At 41.9% G+C, this 19,762-nt stretch overlaps 2 protein-coding genes across 3 annotated transcripts in view; one reads left to right on the top strand and one right to left on the bottom strand.

Annotated features, from left to right (window-relative positions):
- Positions 1–4,090, top strand: part of B4GALNT1 (beta-1,4-N-acetyl-galactosaminyltransferase 1) — a 71,536-nt gene extending 67,446 nt beyond the window's left edge. For both annotated transcript variants that reach the window (XM_083356689.1, XM_083356688.1), the window contains one exon: positions 2,925–4,090. In XM_083356689.1, the coding sequence (XP_083212815.1) occupies positions 2,925–3,139 (215 nt within the window). In that variant the 3' untranslated portion in view covers positions 3,140–4,090. The remainder of the gene's footprint in view (positions 1–2,924) is intronic.
- Positions 4,091–5,440: 1,350 nt separating this feature from the next.
- LOC310636669 (solute carrier family 26 member 10-like) overlaps positions 5,441–19,762 on the bottom strand; it is a gene marked incomplete at its 5' end in the record, with an annotated part of 32,210 nt that continues 17,888 nt past the window's right edge. The window contains 9 exons of the mRNA XM_083356683.1: positions 5,441–6,825; positions 8,686–8,792; positions 10,403–10,457; positions 13,002–13,081; positions 13,508–13,547; positions 14,660–14,830; positions 15,690–15,759; positions 16,250–16,356; positions 16,667–16,762. Coding sequence (XP_083212809.1) covers positions 6,787–6,825; positions 8,686–8,792; positions 10,403–10,457; positions 13,002–13,081; positions 13,508–13,547; positions 14,660–14,830; positions 15,690–15,759; positions 16,250–16,356; positions 16,667–16,762 — 765 coding nt within the window. The 3' untranslated portion in view covers positions 5,441–6,786. The remainder of the gene's footprint in view (positions 6,826–8,685; positions 8,793–10,402; positions 10,458–13,001; positions 13,082–13,507; positions 13,548–14,659; positions 14,831–15,689; positions 15,760–16,249; positions 16,357–16,666; positions 16,763–19,762) is intronic.

Here is a 19,762-nt window from a genome sequence, read left to right as displayed (position 1 = left end):
CTTTTCAATCGTTTCTTCTATTTTAAAAGAGCAAAGCCAAATTTTCAAATAAGAGTAGGAAGTAAGGAGTAGATAGTCAAAAGCTTTTAGTCCACAAGTTATAAAGTTCTAGTTGACGTCCAATTCGTTTTTTCAATTTTTTTTTAAAAAAAACACCCCTGGAGGCTTGATCACTGCTATTTTGAAGGGAGAATTGAACTCTCCCCTCCCTCTCCGCAGGGGGGAAGGTACTTAGCAGCTTATTTAGGTGAAAGGAAGAAGATTGGAGTATAAGAGAGGGATCTTACCCAGTCTCTTCCACGCTGCTTTAATGTTGCCTGGTGGTAAGTGTGACTTCGGCTGTCTGCAGCCTAGTAACTGGCCATGTTTTGTCTGCTGGTTTGAAGGGAACGCAGGCACTGATGGGAGGGTTGCAGCTCCCCCGCATTTCTGCAAAAGCCCATTCTTGCTGGTTACCTCTCCAGGGTGACTCTTCTGCCCTTTTAGGACCCCCCAGCAATGCGAAACTGGACGTGGAAGATGAGAGCCATCCTTTAGACATCCATAACAGCGGCGTTCGCAAACTGGAAGTCTAGTTTGAACATTCTTTGGCACTTTGGAATTGGAATGTAAACTGATCTTTTCCAATCCTGTGGCCAAATTTGCTGGCAAATTGAGTGTAGCACTTTTACTGCATCGTCTTTTAAGATTTTGAATAGCTCAGCTGGAATACTGTCACCTCTACTAGCTTTGTTGTTGCTCAGCTTTCCTAAGGCCCATTTCACTTCACATTCTAGGATGTCTGGCTCGAGGTCAATGACCACTTCATTGTGATTATCAGGGACGTTAAGCTCATTCTTGTATAGTTCTTCTGTGTAATTTTGCCACCTCTTCTTAATCTCTTCTGCCTCTGTTAGGTCCCTGCCATTTTGGTCCTTTATCATGCCCATTTTTGCATGAAATGTTCCCTTCATCTCTCCAATTTTCCTGAAAAGATCTCTGGTTCTCCCTATTCTATTGTTTTCTTCTATTTCTTTGCATTGTTCATTTAAGAAGGCATTCTTATCTCTTCTAGCTATTCTCTGGAATTCTGCATTCAATTGGGCGTATCTTTCTTTTTCTCCCTTGCCTTTTACTTGCCTCTTTTCCTCAGCTATTTGCAAAGCTTTCTCAGACAGCCATTTTACCTTCTTGCACTTCTTCTTTGGGATGGTTTTAGTTGCTACCTCTTGCACAATGTTGTGAACCTCCGTCCATAGTTCTTCAGGCACTCTGTCTATCAGATCTAATTCCTTAAATCTATTTGTCACCTCTACTGTATCTTCATCAGAGATATTATTTAGTTCATACCTGAGTGGCCTAGTGCTTTTCCTTACTTTCTTCAGTTTAAGCCTAAATTTTGCAACAAGAAGCTCATGATCTGAGCCACAGTCAGCTCCTGGTCTTTTTACTGACTGTATTATGCTTCTCCATCTTTGGCTGAAGAGCACATAGTCAATCTGATTTCTGTGTTGACTGTCTCGTGATGTCCATGTGTAGAGCCGTCTCTTGGGTTGTTGGAAAAGAGTGTTTGCTATGACCATCGTATTCTCTTGACAAAATTCTGTCAACCTGTGCCCTGCTTCATTTTGTACTCCAAGGCCAAACTTGCCTGTTATTCTGGTTATCTTTTGGCTTCCTACTTTAGCATTCCAATCCCCCATGATGATAAGGACATCATTTTTTGGAGTTAGTTCTATAAGATGCTGTAGGGCTTCATAGAACCGGTCAATTTCATCCTCTTCCGCACTGGTAGTTGGGGCATAGACTTGTACTACTGTGATATTGAATGTTTTGCCTTGGATTCGAACTGAGATCATTCTGTCATTTTGAGGATTGTATCCCAATATTGCTTTTTCTACCCTTTTATTAACTATGAAGGCTACTCCATTTCTTCTAAGGGATTCTTGCGCACAGTAGTATACCTGATGGTCATCTGAATTAAATTCACCCATTCCTGTCCATTTTAGTTCGCTGATACCTAAGATGTTGATGTTCAGTCTTGTCATCTCTTGTTTGACCACGTCCAGCTTGCCTTGATTCATGGATCTTACATTCCAGGTTCCTATGGAGAAAAAAAATCTTTACAGCATCGGACTTTCCTTTCACCACCAGATACATCCACAGCTGAGCATCCTTTCGGCTTTGGCCCAGTCGCTTCATTCTTTCTGGCGCTACTAGTACTAGCCCTCTGCTCTTCCCCAGTAGCACATTGGACGCCTTCTGACCTGAGGGGCTCATCTTCCAGTGTCATATCTTTTTGCCTTGGTATTGTCCATGGGGTTTTCATGGCAAAGATACTGGAGTGGGTTGCCATTTCCTTCTCCAGTGGATCACGTTTTGTCAGAACTCTCTGCTATGACCTGTCCGTCTTGGGTGGCCCTGCACGGTATAGCTCATAGCTTCATTGAATTACGCAAGCCCCTTCGCCACAACAAGGCAGTAATCCATGAAGAATAGAATATAAAATAGCCTTTGCTTCCTAAATAGGAGATAATAAGATATAAACCAAATAGGAGATAATAAGATATAAACCAAACAATCCAAAGGGTGAACTTGGGTTTCCTTTGATGTTGTGGTCCAGTTTTCTCAACCTCAGCAAATTTAAGATGTGTGGACTTCAACTCAGTGCTGACTGGAGAATTCTGGGAGCTCCACACAACTTAAAAGTAGCTGGGATTGAGAAATGTTGTAGGCTTAACAGAATGCTTGTGTTGGATTTGTGAGCGCCAATGGGATCTGCAGTAAGTTCTCCTTATTTATTTCATTCCAAATGTTATCGGCCTGTAGCAACTTCCATTCAAGTCAACAGGAAAGTTCAAAAAGCATGGCCAGAAGGATTGTCTGTCGAAGAGTCATAGACTGTGCTAATTTTTGTCCTTTGTTCTGGGTATTTCTAATTGCAGAGTTCTTCGTTGATGGCCTGGGTATTCTGCATATTGGTTCCTGCTCCGATGTGATGGTAGACCATGCCTCTAAGATCAAGCTACCATGGCTAAAATCGGTAAAGGAGAAGCAATATGCCAAGTTCCGCTATCCCAACTCAACAGATGGCATGAAGAACTCCGTACTAAGATTTTTCTACTTCAAGAACCATTTCAAATGCATGACAGGCAATTAGTCTTTAGTGAGAGGGTGCTGAGCCCCAACCTTGACAACTGGCTAAGCCCTCAAGTGACTTGGGTCTCAGACAGCCTGCTCTGGCAGCTAGCTGGAGCTGCAGCTCTTGGCAAACAAGCTTGCCTGTCCACTAGCCAAATGCCCAGAACTCAGGGAGGCTTCAACACTCTCAGGCCTGAAGAGCAACTTGAGAAATGAGCTTCATGCTGCTTAAAAAACAAAAAGCCTGTGTTCTAACAGAATTAATTGGACAAGCCATCTTCCAGACCTTGTTGATGAAAGGAGGATGTTGTCTGCTTGTCATTTTGTCACTCTGTTTCACCTATTTTGCATCTGAACTGAACCAGATTGCACGGGGAGTGATTCTGGAAGAGGCTGCCCCATGAAGCCTGGATGTTTTCCCCTCTCCTGGTTGAGAGCAGCCAACTGCCTCTGTTATATTGGACTCCCCTTCCAATTTTGGACTAGCGCATACCTATAGGTCACGTCAAAAATCTCTGGCAATGTCCCAGCATCCTTTACCTCCAATTAATTTAAACTACAGAAGGAGACAGGATCGGAGGTGGATAAACCTGAATTCCGGGACTTTCTCCAACATCACAATTTTTGTGCCAAGGTTTTGAAGTTGGGCCTCTCTGTCCCCAGCTCCCTCCAACCTCAAATTGACAACGTTCTGGGATATTTTGAAGTGCCAAAGACTAATGATGGAAAGCCACCACCAGAGGGAAGCCTTGAGGTGTGCATTGCAGCAAAGCAGCCTTGAAAGGCCACAGAATTATCGGGTGCATTCCAGATTCGAGGCATTCCCAGGCTTACAGCAAAAATGGCCTGATATGTATGGACATTAGACGGTGGACAAGCTTATTTTCTATGGTGATTTTTTTTTACATTGAAGTAGACTGTCCATGACAGATTGCCATTTTTCTTATTATTATTATTATTTTAGACAGAATCCATTTCCAAAGTTTCTTTTCATTCCTTAAATTTCTCCATGGCTTTTTAGTTCCAACCATGGAACCTTCTGCACCACTGTTTTTCCTAAAACTATTATTTATTAGGGAGGTTTTAGAAAAGCAACACAAATCAAGGTTGGGAAAAGATTCTGCACAATAGTTCCATAGCATAGGGTTGGCTCATATCATACGTAACCCAAGAGGCTGCAACCACTCAGGATCCATTCTTCCTTCTGCCTGTTTGTGTCCTTCTGGGCTGCCAATTTCACTGAGATAAAAGTAGCCAAGTACCAGCCCAACAGGTTAGGATACGTGTGTATTTTTAGCATAGGGAGTGACAAAAACCAGAGAGGTAGGGTAGATTTCAAAATCTCTGTAGCACGAGTGTTATAGGAATTCATACAGACTGATTCGCAAAGTTGTTCCTTGCTGCAAAAGGACAAACTCTTCTTTCCTCCGAGTTGCTAGATGAACATTTTTAAAATAAAGGACTGTGTAGGACAGGGGTAGGCAACCTCAGCTCTTTTATGACTCATGGACTTCAACTCTCAGAAGTCCTGAGTCAGCATAGCTGACACAGGAATTCTGGGAGTTGAGGTCCATGAGTCATAAAAGAGCCGAGGTTGCCTACCCCTGGTGTAGGATATGCTTATTGGACATAAGATACGGATTGGGTATGGCCTGGAAACCATAGGTACGGCAGCAGTCGCATTATTGCTTATATGGGAATAAGCTGCACTAATCACAATAAGACTTGTAAGTACTATTTTATTTGGAATTAAATCCTACTCACACCACCAGAACAATGCAGTAATAAATTAAAGGTAAAGGTAAAGGTTCCCCCGCACATGCGTGCTAGTCGTTTCCGACTCTAGGGGCCGGTGCTCATCTCCGTTTCAAAGCCGAAGAGCCAGCGTTTGTCCGAGGACGTCTCCGTGGTCATGTGGCCGGCATGACTAGACGCCAAAGGCGCACGGAACGCTGTTACCTTCCCACCATAGTGGTCCCTATTTTTCTACTTGCATTTTTACGTGCTTTCAAACTGCTAGGTGGGCAGAAGCTGGGACGAGTAACAGGCGCTCACTCTGTTACGCGGCACTCGGGATTCGACCCGCCAAACTGCCGACCTTCTGATCGACAAGCTCAGCGTCCTAACCCACTGAGCCACCGCGTCCCATAAGTAATAAATTAAGTACACATAAAAGCTTTTTAAAAAATGGCACTGCATTTTGACACTCCCTCCCCCGCCCCGCCCCCGCCAGTAAGTAGGAAAGAAATTCCATGTGATAATGAAGTGGTTGCTCCCTTGCCTGAAATGCTAATTTTGATAAAAAAATCCAAAAGCTTGCTTATTTACATATTTATTGTTCAAGGATGGTTGCATAATCAGCATGCAACTCTGAGCTGGTGCTGTCCAAAAAAAACAACCCCTTAATTAGCTACAGTACTTGATGCTGCTGAGGGCATAAAATGAGTCTATGGAGTTTCTCAGTCAATCCAGGTCATGGTTGTCCCAAAGGTGCTTTTTCAGGAGGCAGCTGGACTTCCTTCTTTTTTTCCTTTGAAGACATTTCACTTCGCCTCCAAGAAGCTTCTTCAGCTCCGACTAGAACTAGATGGTGTAAAATGAGTCCTGTCCCAGTCAGGAGTAGGATGGAGCTCTCCAGTTGCAAACATCGATCAATAACCTAACCAAGGTGTGGTGTCTTGATTCTGAGCTTTCACAATAACCTGTGGGTTATCTGCAAATGCTGTGTACCCAGCCGCTAAGGAGAAGTGCAGGCTGAGGAAGGTAGGATGGGGCCTAAGGCAGATTGTTTCAAGCTTAAGTTGTTACATCAAATGGTGTGAGCATGCTCATTTCTCCAGGACAGAGGAAAATAATCTATTCGGCTCACTGCTCCCTCCACCTGAGGTCAAACTCTGGCAGAATGAACAAGAGCTAACAGCTGCATCTGCTCAGTTAGAGTTGTTTTGTTGACTCCCTGCCTCCCATTTGGGCAATTTATGAATCAATTCATTAACCACTGAACCGCTCTAGTGAATCAAAGGCTGTGTTAATGCATCTATCCCCTTTGGTCCTACCGGTTCCAACAGCAATTCTGATCTGAGAGGATCTCTCTGGCAAAGAAAAGGGGAAGAAAAAAAAAAAGGAGATGCCCCAGTATAAAAAAAGTACTTTGACGGAATTGGCTTCCTTTCTTTTCTGGCAATCAAGCTTTTCTGTAATTCCCATTGAGCGTTATTTCCTAGGTTGAAACTCTCTCCTTCCTTTTAGCCTCCATCATTCTGGGATGACTTCAATTTTTGTTTCCAGGAATGTAATAAAGATTTTTTTAAAATAAATAAATAAATAAATACAATTTTGTTTGCTGCTGTGTTCTAAAATTTCCTGGTAAGGGTTGAAGAAGAAAGGAACCAAGAAAGGTGAGTGCACGTAGCAGCCCTGACACTGCAGTTGTGGACTTCTTCAGACTATGCAGCCCATGGAAGTGGTAGCAGGAGGAAGAAGAACAGCTGAATCTAAGCGCCTGGCTCTTCTTGCCCCTCTGCTCTTTCCTTGACAATCCAACTTTCCATTAGTAGGAGAAACGTCGTCTCGTAGGCAGCCTGTTGCCTTTCCCAAATCTCTGGGACCTCAGGTGGCTTTGTCCTGGTAGATCTTATTGTCTTTTACCTTTGACAGGAGGAAAAATTATACCCAGATGGTAGGATCCTTCTGTTCCACGTTTCCCTGAGCAAAAACCAAACAGAGTTATCCATGAGGCACTATGCCGTATAAAAAAAGCTACTATATACCTTCTCAGCTCATGTTACCTGTTAACCTCTGTGCCTCAAGCCCATGCAGAGAGGTGCAGAGATTCCCCCAGTGGATGGCAATCACTGCTAAGGGTAGCAAATGGATTCTGATGATGATCTGAACTTTCTACATTTGTAAATAATGATTGCAATACAGAGGGGTGTTTTTTTTCTTTCCCCAATCTGGTACCTGTTTTTTTTTTAGCTAAACTACATCTTCCCTCAGTGCCAGCCAATGTGGCCATTGAGTGGGGTAAGGGCAAAACATCAGCTGCCTATTAAGTTGGACAAAGTTGCTTTAAGAGATCTGAATTCTAAAGTTCCCTGAAGGACAGTATTCTGGTAGTTTTTAGTTAGAAAGGAAATGGAAGGATAAAGTTCTTGCCTTACCTAAAAAGGAGCATTCACCTGGAACCTCCCCTTTAGGAAGGGTAATGTGACACCTAATTTCCTGGTTAATCCTCTGTTTCTGCACAGGCTTCTGTTCTCACCTGGATATTTTTAAAAAAAAAATCTCTAAAATCTTATTAGCCTTTGAAAATAACCAATAAAGCCTGCATTGAAAAAGTAAAGACCTACTTCAAAATTAGCCTCTCAAGGAGCAAATATGGCTAGTTCACCAGAACTGTGGGGGTGAAAATCGATACAAATAAAACTACTCCCATTAGATTATTATTATTATTTATTGCATTTATATACCGCCCTTTCCCTGAGGACTCAGGGCGGTTTACAGGGAATTAAAATCAACCATACAAAAGTTAAAAAACCAATTTAAAAAGATTAAACCAACCCTGTACAATTAAAAAACCCCAATTAAAATAAATTTCTCCTCAGCCTGGGCCCGAGAGCTCAAAGAGCCAGGTCTTCAGGCCCCGGCGGAATGATCGGAGGTCGGGGGCAGTCCTCAGCTCCACTGGCAGCTGGTTCCAGAGTGCAGGCGCCCCCACTGAGAAGGCCCTATCCCTGGGTGTCACCCGCCGGCAATCTCTTACCGGTGGGACCGGTAAGATAAAAAGGTAAAGGTAAAGTTTCCCCCGCACATGCGTGCTAGTCGTTTCCAACTCTAGGGGCTGGTGCTCATCTCCGTTTCAAAGTTGAAGAGTCAGCGTTTGTCCGAGGACGTCTCCGTGGTCATGTGGCCGGCATGACTAGACGCCAAAGGCGCACGGAACGCTGTTACCTTCCCACCGTACTGGTCCCTATTTTTCTACTTGCATTTTTAGGTGCTTTCAAACTGCTAGGTTGGCAGAAGCTTGGACGAGTAACAGGCACTCACTCTGTTACACGGCACTCAGGATTCGACCCGTCAAACTGCCAATCTGATCGACAAGCTCAGCGTCCTAACCCACTGAGCCACTGCGTCCCTTCCCATTAGATACAGACTCCAAATAACTTTCTACATTTGACTATAAGATTCAGGCTAAATTGCTTGTCTCTACAGATTTATCTCCTGGGTGGGACATTAAATGACACTCATGTGCTGTTTGGGATCTGGGCTACAGGTGCCAAGCCATGCTCCCCTTCCTCCCCCATGCCCCATACAACAGCCTGAACATGTCTGTAGAAATTCTCAGTGATCCAGGTCATGGTTTTCTCACAGGTCCTTTTTTATAGAGGCAACTGGACTTTCTTGTTTTTCTTTGAAGACATTTCGCTTTTCATCCCAGAAACTTTTTCAGTCTTCAAAGAAAAACAAGAAAATTCAGTTGCCTCTTGAAGAAGCACCTTTGAGACAACAGCCTGAACAGAAAACAAGGAGGAAAGAGGCCTGTTTTTTCTGCTCTCGGACCCTTACCGTGGTTTGCTGGAGGTAGGATACAGCATCATGAACGGTGACAAAAATCTGCTGAGGGGTTAGGTGATGCATGAGGCCACAAGAACTCAAGGTCTGTAGGACATTGGCTGGGTGGATAAGAAGAAAAGAGAAGGTACATAAGTCTCATGCCACCGTTGGGTCTGACTCGCGTGTACACAGCAATGGTCCCTTCTTACTTCCACAACACAACAGAATCTGCACGCTACTCTGAGCCATGAATCATGGGATCTTGAAAAAAATCTGGTAGTGTAATTACATGGATGAGTAAACTAGTCCTTCAGATCAAGAGCCTTGGTGGAGCAGTGGGCTAATGCCTCCTTAAGTAACACCAGCTGCCTGCAATTAGTGCAGGTTCGCGTCCCACCAGGCTCAAGGTTGACTCAGCCTTCCATCCTTCCGAGGTAGGTAAAATGAGGACCCAGATTGTTGGGGGCAATAAGCTGACTTTGTAATAATGCCGCTTGGGGGGGGGGGCGAAAGCCCTAATAAGCAGGCGTATACATAGAATGAAGGCTATTGCTAAGCACATTGATTTGTGCTTAGATTGTAAGTCGCCCTGAGTCTTTGGAGAAGGGCGGGATATAAATGGGATTAAAAAAAAAAGTACTTTGCCATTGCCCCTCTTTCCAAGGCCCAATCTCTCATAAGCCAGTTGGAAACAACTTGAGCTTATTGTTGTTCCAGTGTTCTATGCAGAAGAGCTGAGGGGGGGGGGCAGTAAGAACTCTTTGTTGCATTCCAGCTATCAAGAACCCCTTCCCCTCCACGTGAAGTAATGGGGAAGCTGGCAGGAAATCAGAAGTTGCAATCACATGGACTCCTTCCTTAACAACAGCAACTAAGATGCTAGGATTGTGATCGCTATGTGATGTCACATGTCATGCATTGTGACTGCTGTGCTTAGCAGCAGCACATCCAGCCCCAAGTGCCATTTTAAGCCAAGATCTGCTTGTAGCGTGAACGTATGAGAGCAAATAACAAATGCAGCTTCACCACTTCCATATGTGCATCGTGATGTTGCTTGAGCATATAAAAGGGACAGAGCTTGCTTTGCAGTGGCATGTGGTCCTGCTTGTTTCACTTTTGACAGAAGCATCAGATTTCTGAGCCCTACTGAAGTAAAACTGATAGTTCAGGTGGTCTTACAATGTTTATTTTAAAAGGCCATAAGGAGAGGGAGGGAAGATTCAACATATGTAGACCACAGAACTAGTGATGGACATATATAAGTTAGGTGACTTGTTGGAAACACCCTGTGCCCAAGATTTCTGGGTCTGCATCAGATACGTTGGCTCCATCACCCATTCTCCTTTGTATGTGAGAATCTATCCATGCAGGAAATGTACAGGATCTCTCTTGTACATGTACTTCTTGGACTTCCCATTGAGGGAATTGACGGTAGTCCACTTGATTTTGCTTTTAAGGAACAAGTGAAGTGGGCCAATCACACCAATTAAAAAAATGTATACTCTTTCCTGATGAAATAGACAACTTCTTAACATTTAGCTGTTGGGGGAAAAAAGGAAAGTAAATTAGGGTACCTTTTTCCTACATACTATCTTTGAATTAAAGATCCCATAATGGATTCCAACTAGAGACCATTGAAGTTCTAGTCTAAAGCCTCTGAAGGCCATTAGGCTGAGGAACAGTGAACTAAAATAATAGGAAGATTGATAGCACTTCTTACTTCACTCACCATTACAGGCAGACAAATGTATCTGCATGCCGGCTTTTTGACATTCCACACACACCTAAAAGGCAAGGAAACATTTGTAAAGAAGCTTACGTGAGGTTTTTCAGCCATTGCAGGTATACTGTAGCACCAATCTAATGGCCAAGATCCTGATGCACAATGATCTTTTATTAATTTTGGCACAAGGGGGTGACATTGTGTTCCACCCCATGGTCTATTATAAGGAGTCTGTTATACTAGGGGCAGCTGTTTGTGTGCTTTTTGGCGAAGGTTGTTGAGAATGTGGTGGCGCATCAGCTTCCTCTGTTCCTGGATGAAGCTGATTATCTGGAACAGTACCAATCGGGTTTCAGGCCCGGGCACAGCATTGGTGTGGAGACGGCATTGGTCGTGCTGGTGAATGATCTCTGGTGGGCTCGGGACAGGGGTTGTTCCTCTGTCCTAGTCCTATTAGATCTCTCAGCGGCTTTCGATACCATCGACCATGGTATCCTACTGCGGCGTCTCAGGGGGTTGGGAGTGGGAGGCACTGTTTTGCAGAGTTTCTTCTCCTATCTCCTGGGCCGCTCGCAGTCGGTGTTGACAGGAGGGTAGAGGTCCGCCCCGAGGCCTCTCATTTGTGGAGTTCCTCAGGGGTCGGTTCTCTGTCCCCTCCTGTTCAACATCTATATGAAGCTGCTGGGCGAGATCATTCATGGTTTCGGGGTTGGGTATCATCAGTATGCTGATGATACCCAACTTTTCTTCTTCACCCCAAACCAACCCAGCGATGCCCTCGCCGTGATGTCCTGTTGCCTGGAGGCGGTCCGGGTCTGGATGGGGAGAAACAGGCTTCGTCTCAATCCTGCCAAGACTGAGTGGCTGTGCATACCGGCATCTCGGGTTACCCAGGCTATTCCATCGTTAACGATGGGGGGTGAGGTGTTACCCCCCATTGATAGGGCTCGCAACTTGGGCATCCTCCTCAATTCACGGCTCAATTTTGAAGATCACATAGGAGCCGTGACCAGGGGGGCTTTTGCCCAGGTTCGCCTGGTGCGCCAGTTGCGACCCTATCTGGACCGAGATGCCCTACACACAGTCACTCATGCGCTCGTGACCTCCCGTTTAGACTACTGCAACGCTCTCTACATGGGGCTGCCCTTGAGGACCACTCGGAGGCTTCAACTGGTGCAGAATGCGACCGCGCGAGTTGTGATGGGGGCTTCCCGATACTCCCATGTAACACCTCTACTCCGTGAGCTGCATTGCTTCCGGTTGCCCTTCGGGTGAGATTCAAGGTGGTGGTGATGACCTATAAAGCCCTAAATGGCTTGGGTCCAGGTTATCTGAGAGAACACCTGCTGCCAGCATCAAGCTCCCTTCATCCCGTGTGCTCCCACAGGGAGGGCCTTCTCAGGATACTGCCGGTTAGGGAATGCTGGCGGGTTATTCCCAGGGGAAGAGCGTTCTCTGTGGGCGTACCGGCCCTATGGAACCAGCTCCCCATGGAACTTAGGACTGCCCCCGACCTTCGCTCATTCCACAGGGACCTGAAAACTTGGCTCTTTGAGCTGTCTGGCCCAGGCTGAGGAGTTTTAATTTTTATTAGGCTTTAGTTTTAAATTTTGGGGACTTTATTTAATTAATTGTTTTAATCTGATTTTAATTTTTGTATGTTTGTTTTAATCTTCCCTGTACACCGCCCTGAGTCCCCCAGGAATAGGGCGGTATATAAATTTAATAAAATAAATAAAATAAATAAATAAATACGGAAAAAAACACTCCAAGGTACTTGAATGTATTGACCCATTCAGAAGGTCGGCAGTTTGGCGGGTCGAATCCCAAGTGCCGCATAGCAGAGTGAGCGCCTGTTACTCGTCCCAGCTTCTGCCAACCTAGCAGTTCGAAAGCACGTCAAAATGCAAGTAGAAAAATAGGGACCACTACGGTGGGAAGGTAACAGCGTTCCGTGCGCCTTTGGCATCTAGTCATGCCGGCCACATGACCACGGAGACGTCCTCGGACAAGCGCTGGCTCTTCGGCTTTGAAACGGAGATGAGCACCGGCCCCTAGAGTCGGAAACGACTAGCACGCACGTGCGGGGGAACCTTTACCTTTACCTTACCTTCCAAAAGTATTAAATAGCTCTTTTAGGAAAAACTAGGATGTTCAATTTTTGAAATTGAGGATCAGATTATTTTGTCTACAGTATTTTAATGTTGCTGAAATAGCTCTCTTGAGTCCAATAGGGGTTTGTGAAATAATAGCGGCATCATCAGCATATGGAAGTATTGGTATTTTCCATTGTGCTAATTTGGGAGGAGGGAAGTCCGGGTTATGCAGAATATCAATCAAGGAATTAATATAAAGATTGAAAAGGGAAGGGGCCAAGATACATCTGTGCTTTTAATTTTTGGAGATCAGCAAGTACTGTTCTGAGTGTGGTAGATCCCTTGGGCTCCAGTTAAGGAAAGTTTATCTGGAGAGATAGTCTGAGTTTTAACCTTGATTTAATCTCAACATTCACTGATTTTGATGCTTGTACTTCTCCAGCCTTACTATTTTTCAATCCTTATTCCCCACTACACAGACACAAACACAAATTTTTGACTTTTGATACCTGGATAAGGAGCCGTGCACCAGATGAATCCACAAAGGATATTCCACTGCAGTCAAAAATCACAGCCTGTACATCTAAGCCTGTATAAGCAGATAAGACAGAACCCATATCAACCACACTCAACCACTGCAGCTCCACAGATTCAGCCTAACAGCTGCCATAGGCTACCCTGCACTCGTCCAGGAGCACTTTGTTCTCTAGATGGTTTTGCACCAGCAAAGACTAAAATGAAATTCTGGACCCACGCATACATTTCTTCTGTAAAACAGGCGGCATAGAAGAGAATTAGCCTAACAAGCCATGTCTAATAACTGCATACAAGCACAGAGTTCACCCTAGTATTCCCACATGGGGTGGACTTCAATTGGCATAACCCCCAGCTGGATGGGAATTGAAATTCAACAACTCTGGAAGCACAAAATTAGGGATTTTCCACCATGGGGTTTAGCATGTATATTTACACAAGAAAATTGCCTAAGAACAAAATGGAATTAACCTTTGATTACCTGAGCTAAGCTTCTTTTCCAAGACACAAACAGTGCTGTCCTAAAGAAAAAGAGGAAAACCCAACAATTAATTTCTATTTACAAACTGAAAGAATTGACCTAGGCCATTTTACATCTAATGGGCCAAGAGTCTTCAAACTTGTCCCTTTTATGACTTGTGGACTTCAACTCCCAGAATTCTTCGGCCAGCATGCCTGGCCGAGGAATTCTGGGAGTTGAAGTCCACAAATCATAAAAGGGACAAGTTTGAAGACCCCTGTAATAGGGGGCCAGAGGCAGTTATTCATACGATGTGACTGTTTTCCACCAAGGATCTTTTGAACATTGTTGGGTGGGAATCTAGTTATCATAGAAAACCACCCCTCATATTCAGTTTAACTAGAGCAGCTGCTTTGACTTACCCCGCAGGGTGAAAGATAGCAACATCTTGACTTATGCCCCACTTAGATCTCCACATATATAAGAGCTACTGTACAGAATTCACTCTCTTATAATTGAGTAAATGTGCCCATAATTCTGTAATCAAAACCCATTCTTTTTTACATATGTCATAATGCATGTAGAAAAAGTGGGGGTTCGATCAAAGAGATATGGCCACCATTTTGATTTTTTTGACCATCTGAAAATACCCCTGACTCTGGCTGTTCCTCTGGGCTGAATGGCAGAACTGCCCATGGTGTACAACCAGTTCTGAGCACCAGAATCAGTCTAGTTGTCTCAGATGAGATAGAAGACATTGTAATATATGTTTGCTTTTTAATAATAATTATAATCCAATACAGTCTTGACAAAAGAAGAAGCTTAGCATCAGCTTTAAAATGATATCAATAAAAGTCATTAATAAATATCATGGACCTCTAAAATCTAATCTAATCTAAACCTAATCTAATCTAATCTCTCTGAATGCAGATGGAATAAAAGCACTTTAGCTTAACATCATCAAGCTTGAAGTCATCCAAAACTCCAGGATCAGGTATTCAGTTAAAAAAAAAAGATCTTAAAATAGTATCTCTTCCTTTAGCTAACTTTTACTTTCGTGAACACTTCACCACCTGGCTGGAGTAACATTTGGATGAACTTGATTTGTTTTAAACTGAACTCACAATACTTGGTCTCCCCACCATTACTCCAATCTTTTACCAGGAGTCTTACCACTGTAGTGATGTCCATTTTTATCCTGCTGTTAAACGGTGGATCCTCAGACTGTTCGCAGTCTTGTTGCAGCCCCACAAGTTTGCTGACAATATCTCTAAAAAAACTCCGGTTCCCATAATAGATGGGGGCCTGGTAACTTAAGATCTTCACACCTGGGATCTCAAAGCACTAAGAAGAAGAAACAGAACAAATGGAATGGAAGCATATAATCATAGAATTTATGAATGCATGTTCACTGGGTTTAGGAAAGGGTTATGGCAGACTTCCCCAGTCTTACACCTACGAAATAATTTAGGCTACAAATCCCAACATCCATAGACAACTGTGAGCAGGGAGCTACCCACAGGAACAAATGAAGAGAAATTTGAGGATACAACCCAACATTTCTAAAGGGTACAAATTGTAGGGAATTAATAATTGCCATGTTGTGCAAATTAATTAATGCAAATTAATCTTGGCTGGGCATGTCATGCGAGGAAATTCATTGGAGAAAGCAAGTATATTGGGAAGAGTTAGCGGTAAAAGGAAACCAGGCCACCGATGAAAATGATAGCTGGATGCCATCAAAGCTGACACTAGTCAGAGCATAGAAAAACTCAAAGAAGCAGTGCAAGATCAGAAGATGTGGAGAGACCTGGCCCACACAATCACCAAGAATTGGACGTGATTAAATGGATAACATCATCATCATCAATCTTTGCTATGCTCCTATTACAGACTAGATTTCAGAGTCTCCACTCTAGCACAAGCATCCTTCTTCCTTAAAAATTATATGTTCTTGTTAAGTTCTATGCAATAAAATTATATTTCTGGAAGATCTCTGAACTTCTAGAATTGGAACATTATAACAACCTGTTCTCATTCAAAGAGGTTCCCCCCCTCCTTCGTTAAGAATAAAACAACCTTATCTTGTTCCCAAAGCAAGATGATCCTATTATTAAGGCAGCCTCTACACATATCAGCACAGGAATTGGTCCTGTTCAGTTCAAAGAGCCAGGTAAGTAGGAACAATTATCACCACTTTTACCTTGCTATTGTACTTGATGGGCTTGTAGATTTCTGTATCAGCTGCTCTGCCCAGCACAGAGCATTCAGCCCTATAAAACAAACAAACAAACAAATAAATGCAGAGTAAAATAGATAGATAACCTTTATTGTCATTTTTTTTTTACTGTGGGCAAACTGGCACACATTAAAAATGAAATTCTGTTGCCTGCTCTCAAAAAAGGGTACATATAAACATGCTATATACAACATATGTATAGAATAGCCTTTGCCCAAGAAACATGCAGATAATATTTTGGTGGCCCTTGGGGACAAGGAAGAGATAGCATTTTAAAAGGATACAGTCTTAAAGGATACTCTCCATATTTACATGGATGCTTGGAAACCAAGGAGGACTTAGCCTAGGCCTATGGTTGACGACAAGAGGTGGGGCAGAAAATCCGCCTCAATTATTATGATCCCCTTTCAAGAATGATCTTTTTGGCACACTTAACAAGAGGATCTTGCATCCCAACAGCTGGGCTTTAATCCAGCATTCAGCATGAGAACGTAGCAAAGGAAGGACCACTACTATGAAGTTACCTCTGTGTGCGGCATACAACAGTCATCATGGAGAACACAACCCCCACTGCCAGGCCAAAGTCCACACTAAGCACAACCACGGAAAGCCACGTGACCATCCACACAGCCTGTAAGAGAATTGAAAAGACAGTAATAGAGCCACCTAATTCCGAAGCAGCACAGAAAGTTCCAAGGATTTCAATGGAGACCATCCAATTCCAGCCTATCACAGCTTTAAATTAGGAAGTGTCTTCACACCTCATAAGTTAAAAGAATGGCAAAATAACAAATGCAGTTTAATAACAACAGCAATAATAGATTCCAAATGCACATGCTGAGCACCTATATAACAGTTATAGGAGAAGGAACATCTACAGTATAAGGCTTCATTTTTAATAGCTAGGTGTCAGGAGATTCCCAGATGTTACTGCCACTTACGAAGTCCACGTGGCTGATCCTCCACAACTCAGGTAAGTCCCGGAACTGCAGAAACATCTGTCGAAGACTGGTGACGTTGATACAAGCTAGGACAGCCTGACATGAGAAAAAAAATCAGGAATCACATAAAGAGACCCTGTCTTTTCAAAACAGGTCAAGATTGACTAGTGGGATGGACCTGTCCTCTCCTGCTCAAATCTTATCTCTCCTCTTTTACCTCCAAAAAAAAAAATCTTCCTTCCCAATCCCATCCAGGGTCTTCTTGGTGCAGCAATTTCCTCCTACATTAATACGTTGCTACCACCAAGTACGAATTGTGGGTTTGGTCCTTCCTAGGACAAAAGTAAGAAATTTCCTTCCCTTTTTTATTTTCAGATTTATAGATATGTTGGCTGCAGTGGTTTTATGGTACTTATGAACCTAGACTTCAGTAAGCAGGAGTATAGAAAATTATTTTAAGGAACCAAAATATGATTACGGGAAAATAGAGAAGAAAAAATATCCATTTAACCACAAAACATGATAGCAGTGTTCCAATATCTCAGGGGCTACCACAAAGAAGAGGGAATCAAGATATTCTCCAAAGCACCCGAAAGCAGGACAAGAAGCAACGGATGGAAACTAGTCAAGGAGAGAAGCAACCTAGAACTAAGGAGAAACTTCCTGACAGTTAGAACAATTAACCAGTGGAACAACCTGCCTCCAGAGGTGGTGAATGCTCCAACACTGGAGATTTTTAAGAAGAGACTGGACAGCCATTTGCCTGAAATGGTATAGGGTTTCCTGCCTGAGCAGGGGGTTGGACTAGATGACCTCCAAGGTCCCTTCCAACTTATATTATTATTATTATTATTATTATTATTATTATTATTATTATTATTATTATTATTATTATTATTAAAATAACTTAATGTGTCTGTCTAAAAACATAGATCTTTAGAATAACTACTCCTGTTGTCTTTTCCCTCAATGAGAGTAGACTTTCCCTTGATCAAAGGATCCCCCATTGCTATTTTCTTGTGTATCTTCATTAGCTGTTCCAGATGTTCTTTCCTGCTAAGAAGTATTTTAAAGTTGCAGTACAGTAGGAATTCACTAGCATCCAGAATGGATGATGTAATGATGGGGACCTCATATAAAAGAGTTCAAAGACAGCAGTTCCAACATATCCCTAGTAAATATGAACATACATAGGTTTATTATTGTAACCACAGGTGATAACAGTGTTTGGAAAATAGGCCAGTCTTGGCATTCTAAATTGCCTGGTATAGAAATTGAAGTGCTACCTCTTGGACCAAAGCTTCAGAATATGTACAACACAAGCTACACATAAGATAAATCCAAATCCAATGATAGGTATGTCTAACCATGTGCCAGACTAGATTTTTAAGAGCTGCCATATCCACATCAATCTACTAGTATCTGTAAGAATGGGCTTCTATACTGTACCATTTTAGCATCATTAAGTTTTTTTCTACAAGTAGATGCAAAATTTAAATGGTGGTAACATATCCTATGTCTCTACTTAAAATTCTTCTAGTATATTTTTTTTGAAAAAACTACCCTCATTCTGCATCCAGTGCCTCTCCAAAAATGTATTTACCGTACTTCAATAATTTATTTCTTGTAGCTTTAGTTTCATGTAATTGTTTTTTGTTGATGCAATATTACTGAATTTCCACTGAATGTACCGTTAAATAATTTGCTTCTATTTCCTGGAAATGACAGTTTTAATTACTAATAGTTTTCTGTCTTCTTTTTTTTGGTTTTTAAATTCTGAAACAGTGCTATTTCTCAAAGAAAACCATTACTGGAAGTATTTATTCTAGAGGAATCTTTAGAGATGATTCCTAAATTATTGGAAATATAGAACAATATGGAGAAATAGCAGGACTGAAAATAAACAGAGAAAAACCTAAAGTGATAGTTAAAAAATCTCACAGATAAACAAAAAAAGTGTCAGAAAAAATAGAACTACAAATAGTCAAAAAGATTAAATACCTGGGAATATATTTAACAGCAAGATGTTCAATGATAAAAGAAGATAACTATATAAAATTATTGAACTAAATAAGACTGGGCCTGGAAAAATGAAAAAACTTGCAATTGTCGATGTTAGGAAGAATTGCCACAGTGAAAATGAATATATTACCAAAAATATTGTTTCTATTCCAAATGATACCTATAAAACTAGACAATTTTTTTCTGTAGATTTAAACTCACTAATTTTGAAATTTATTTGGCAAGGAAAGAAAGCTAGAATCAAATTGAAAATGTTACCAGAAGCTAAAGAAAATGGAAGTTTTGGCTTGCCAGAGTGGGTTTTATATTATCAAGCATCTGTATTAACATGGATAAAAAGAATGGATAACTCTTAGAAATAAAAGGTTGTTATATTTGAAGGGACATGATTTACAACTTGGTTGGCACGCTTTCTTATGGTATGGGAAAAATAAAATTCATAAGTATTTTCAAACCACTATATAAGATACACATTACTGTTAACCTGGGAAAAAATAAAATGTAAAATATAATTGAAAATTCCAGAATGGCTTTCAACAATGGAAGAATTTGTACATCCAAACTTAGTTAATTTCAAGAAAATATGTACATATAGAGATATTCTAAATTCTGAGGGGAATTTAAAATTTAATCAAGAGATGGAAAATCAAGGCATTGATCTATCATGGTGGGCATACTTATAAATGCAAGTTAGATACGATACAGATGTTAAACTGTACAGATTTTATAAAGAGCAGACCTTGTTTGACCAGACATTATTAACCTATGATGAGAAACTAATTAAGAAAATCTATAACTTTTTATTGAATTTGAAAATGGAAAATGAACAAGTTAAAGAAACAATGATAACATGGGCATAGAATTTTGGATATAACATAGAATTAGAAAAATGGCAAAACGTGTGGGAAAGAAATTATAAATTGACAACATCAACTTCTTATAAAGAAAACTTATATAAAATGTTTTATAAATGGCACTTGCCACCAGCAAGATGAGCAAAAATGTTCAAAAATAGGTCAGTTAAATGTTGGAAATGTAAACACAAGTCAGGTACTTATTATCACGTATGGTGGA

Source organism: Vipera ursinii, assembly GCF_947247035.1.
Source record: "Vipera ursinii genome assembly, chromosome: 2".
In the NCBI taxonomy this organism is placed as follows: Eukaryota; Metazoa; Chordata; class Lepidosauria; order Squamata; family Viperidae; genus Vipera; species Vipera ursinii.
Note: the sequence above shows the minus strand (reverse complement) of the source record. Positions and strands in the feature narration are given on the sequence as shown.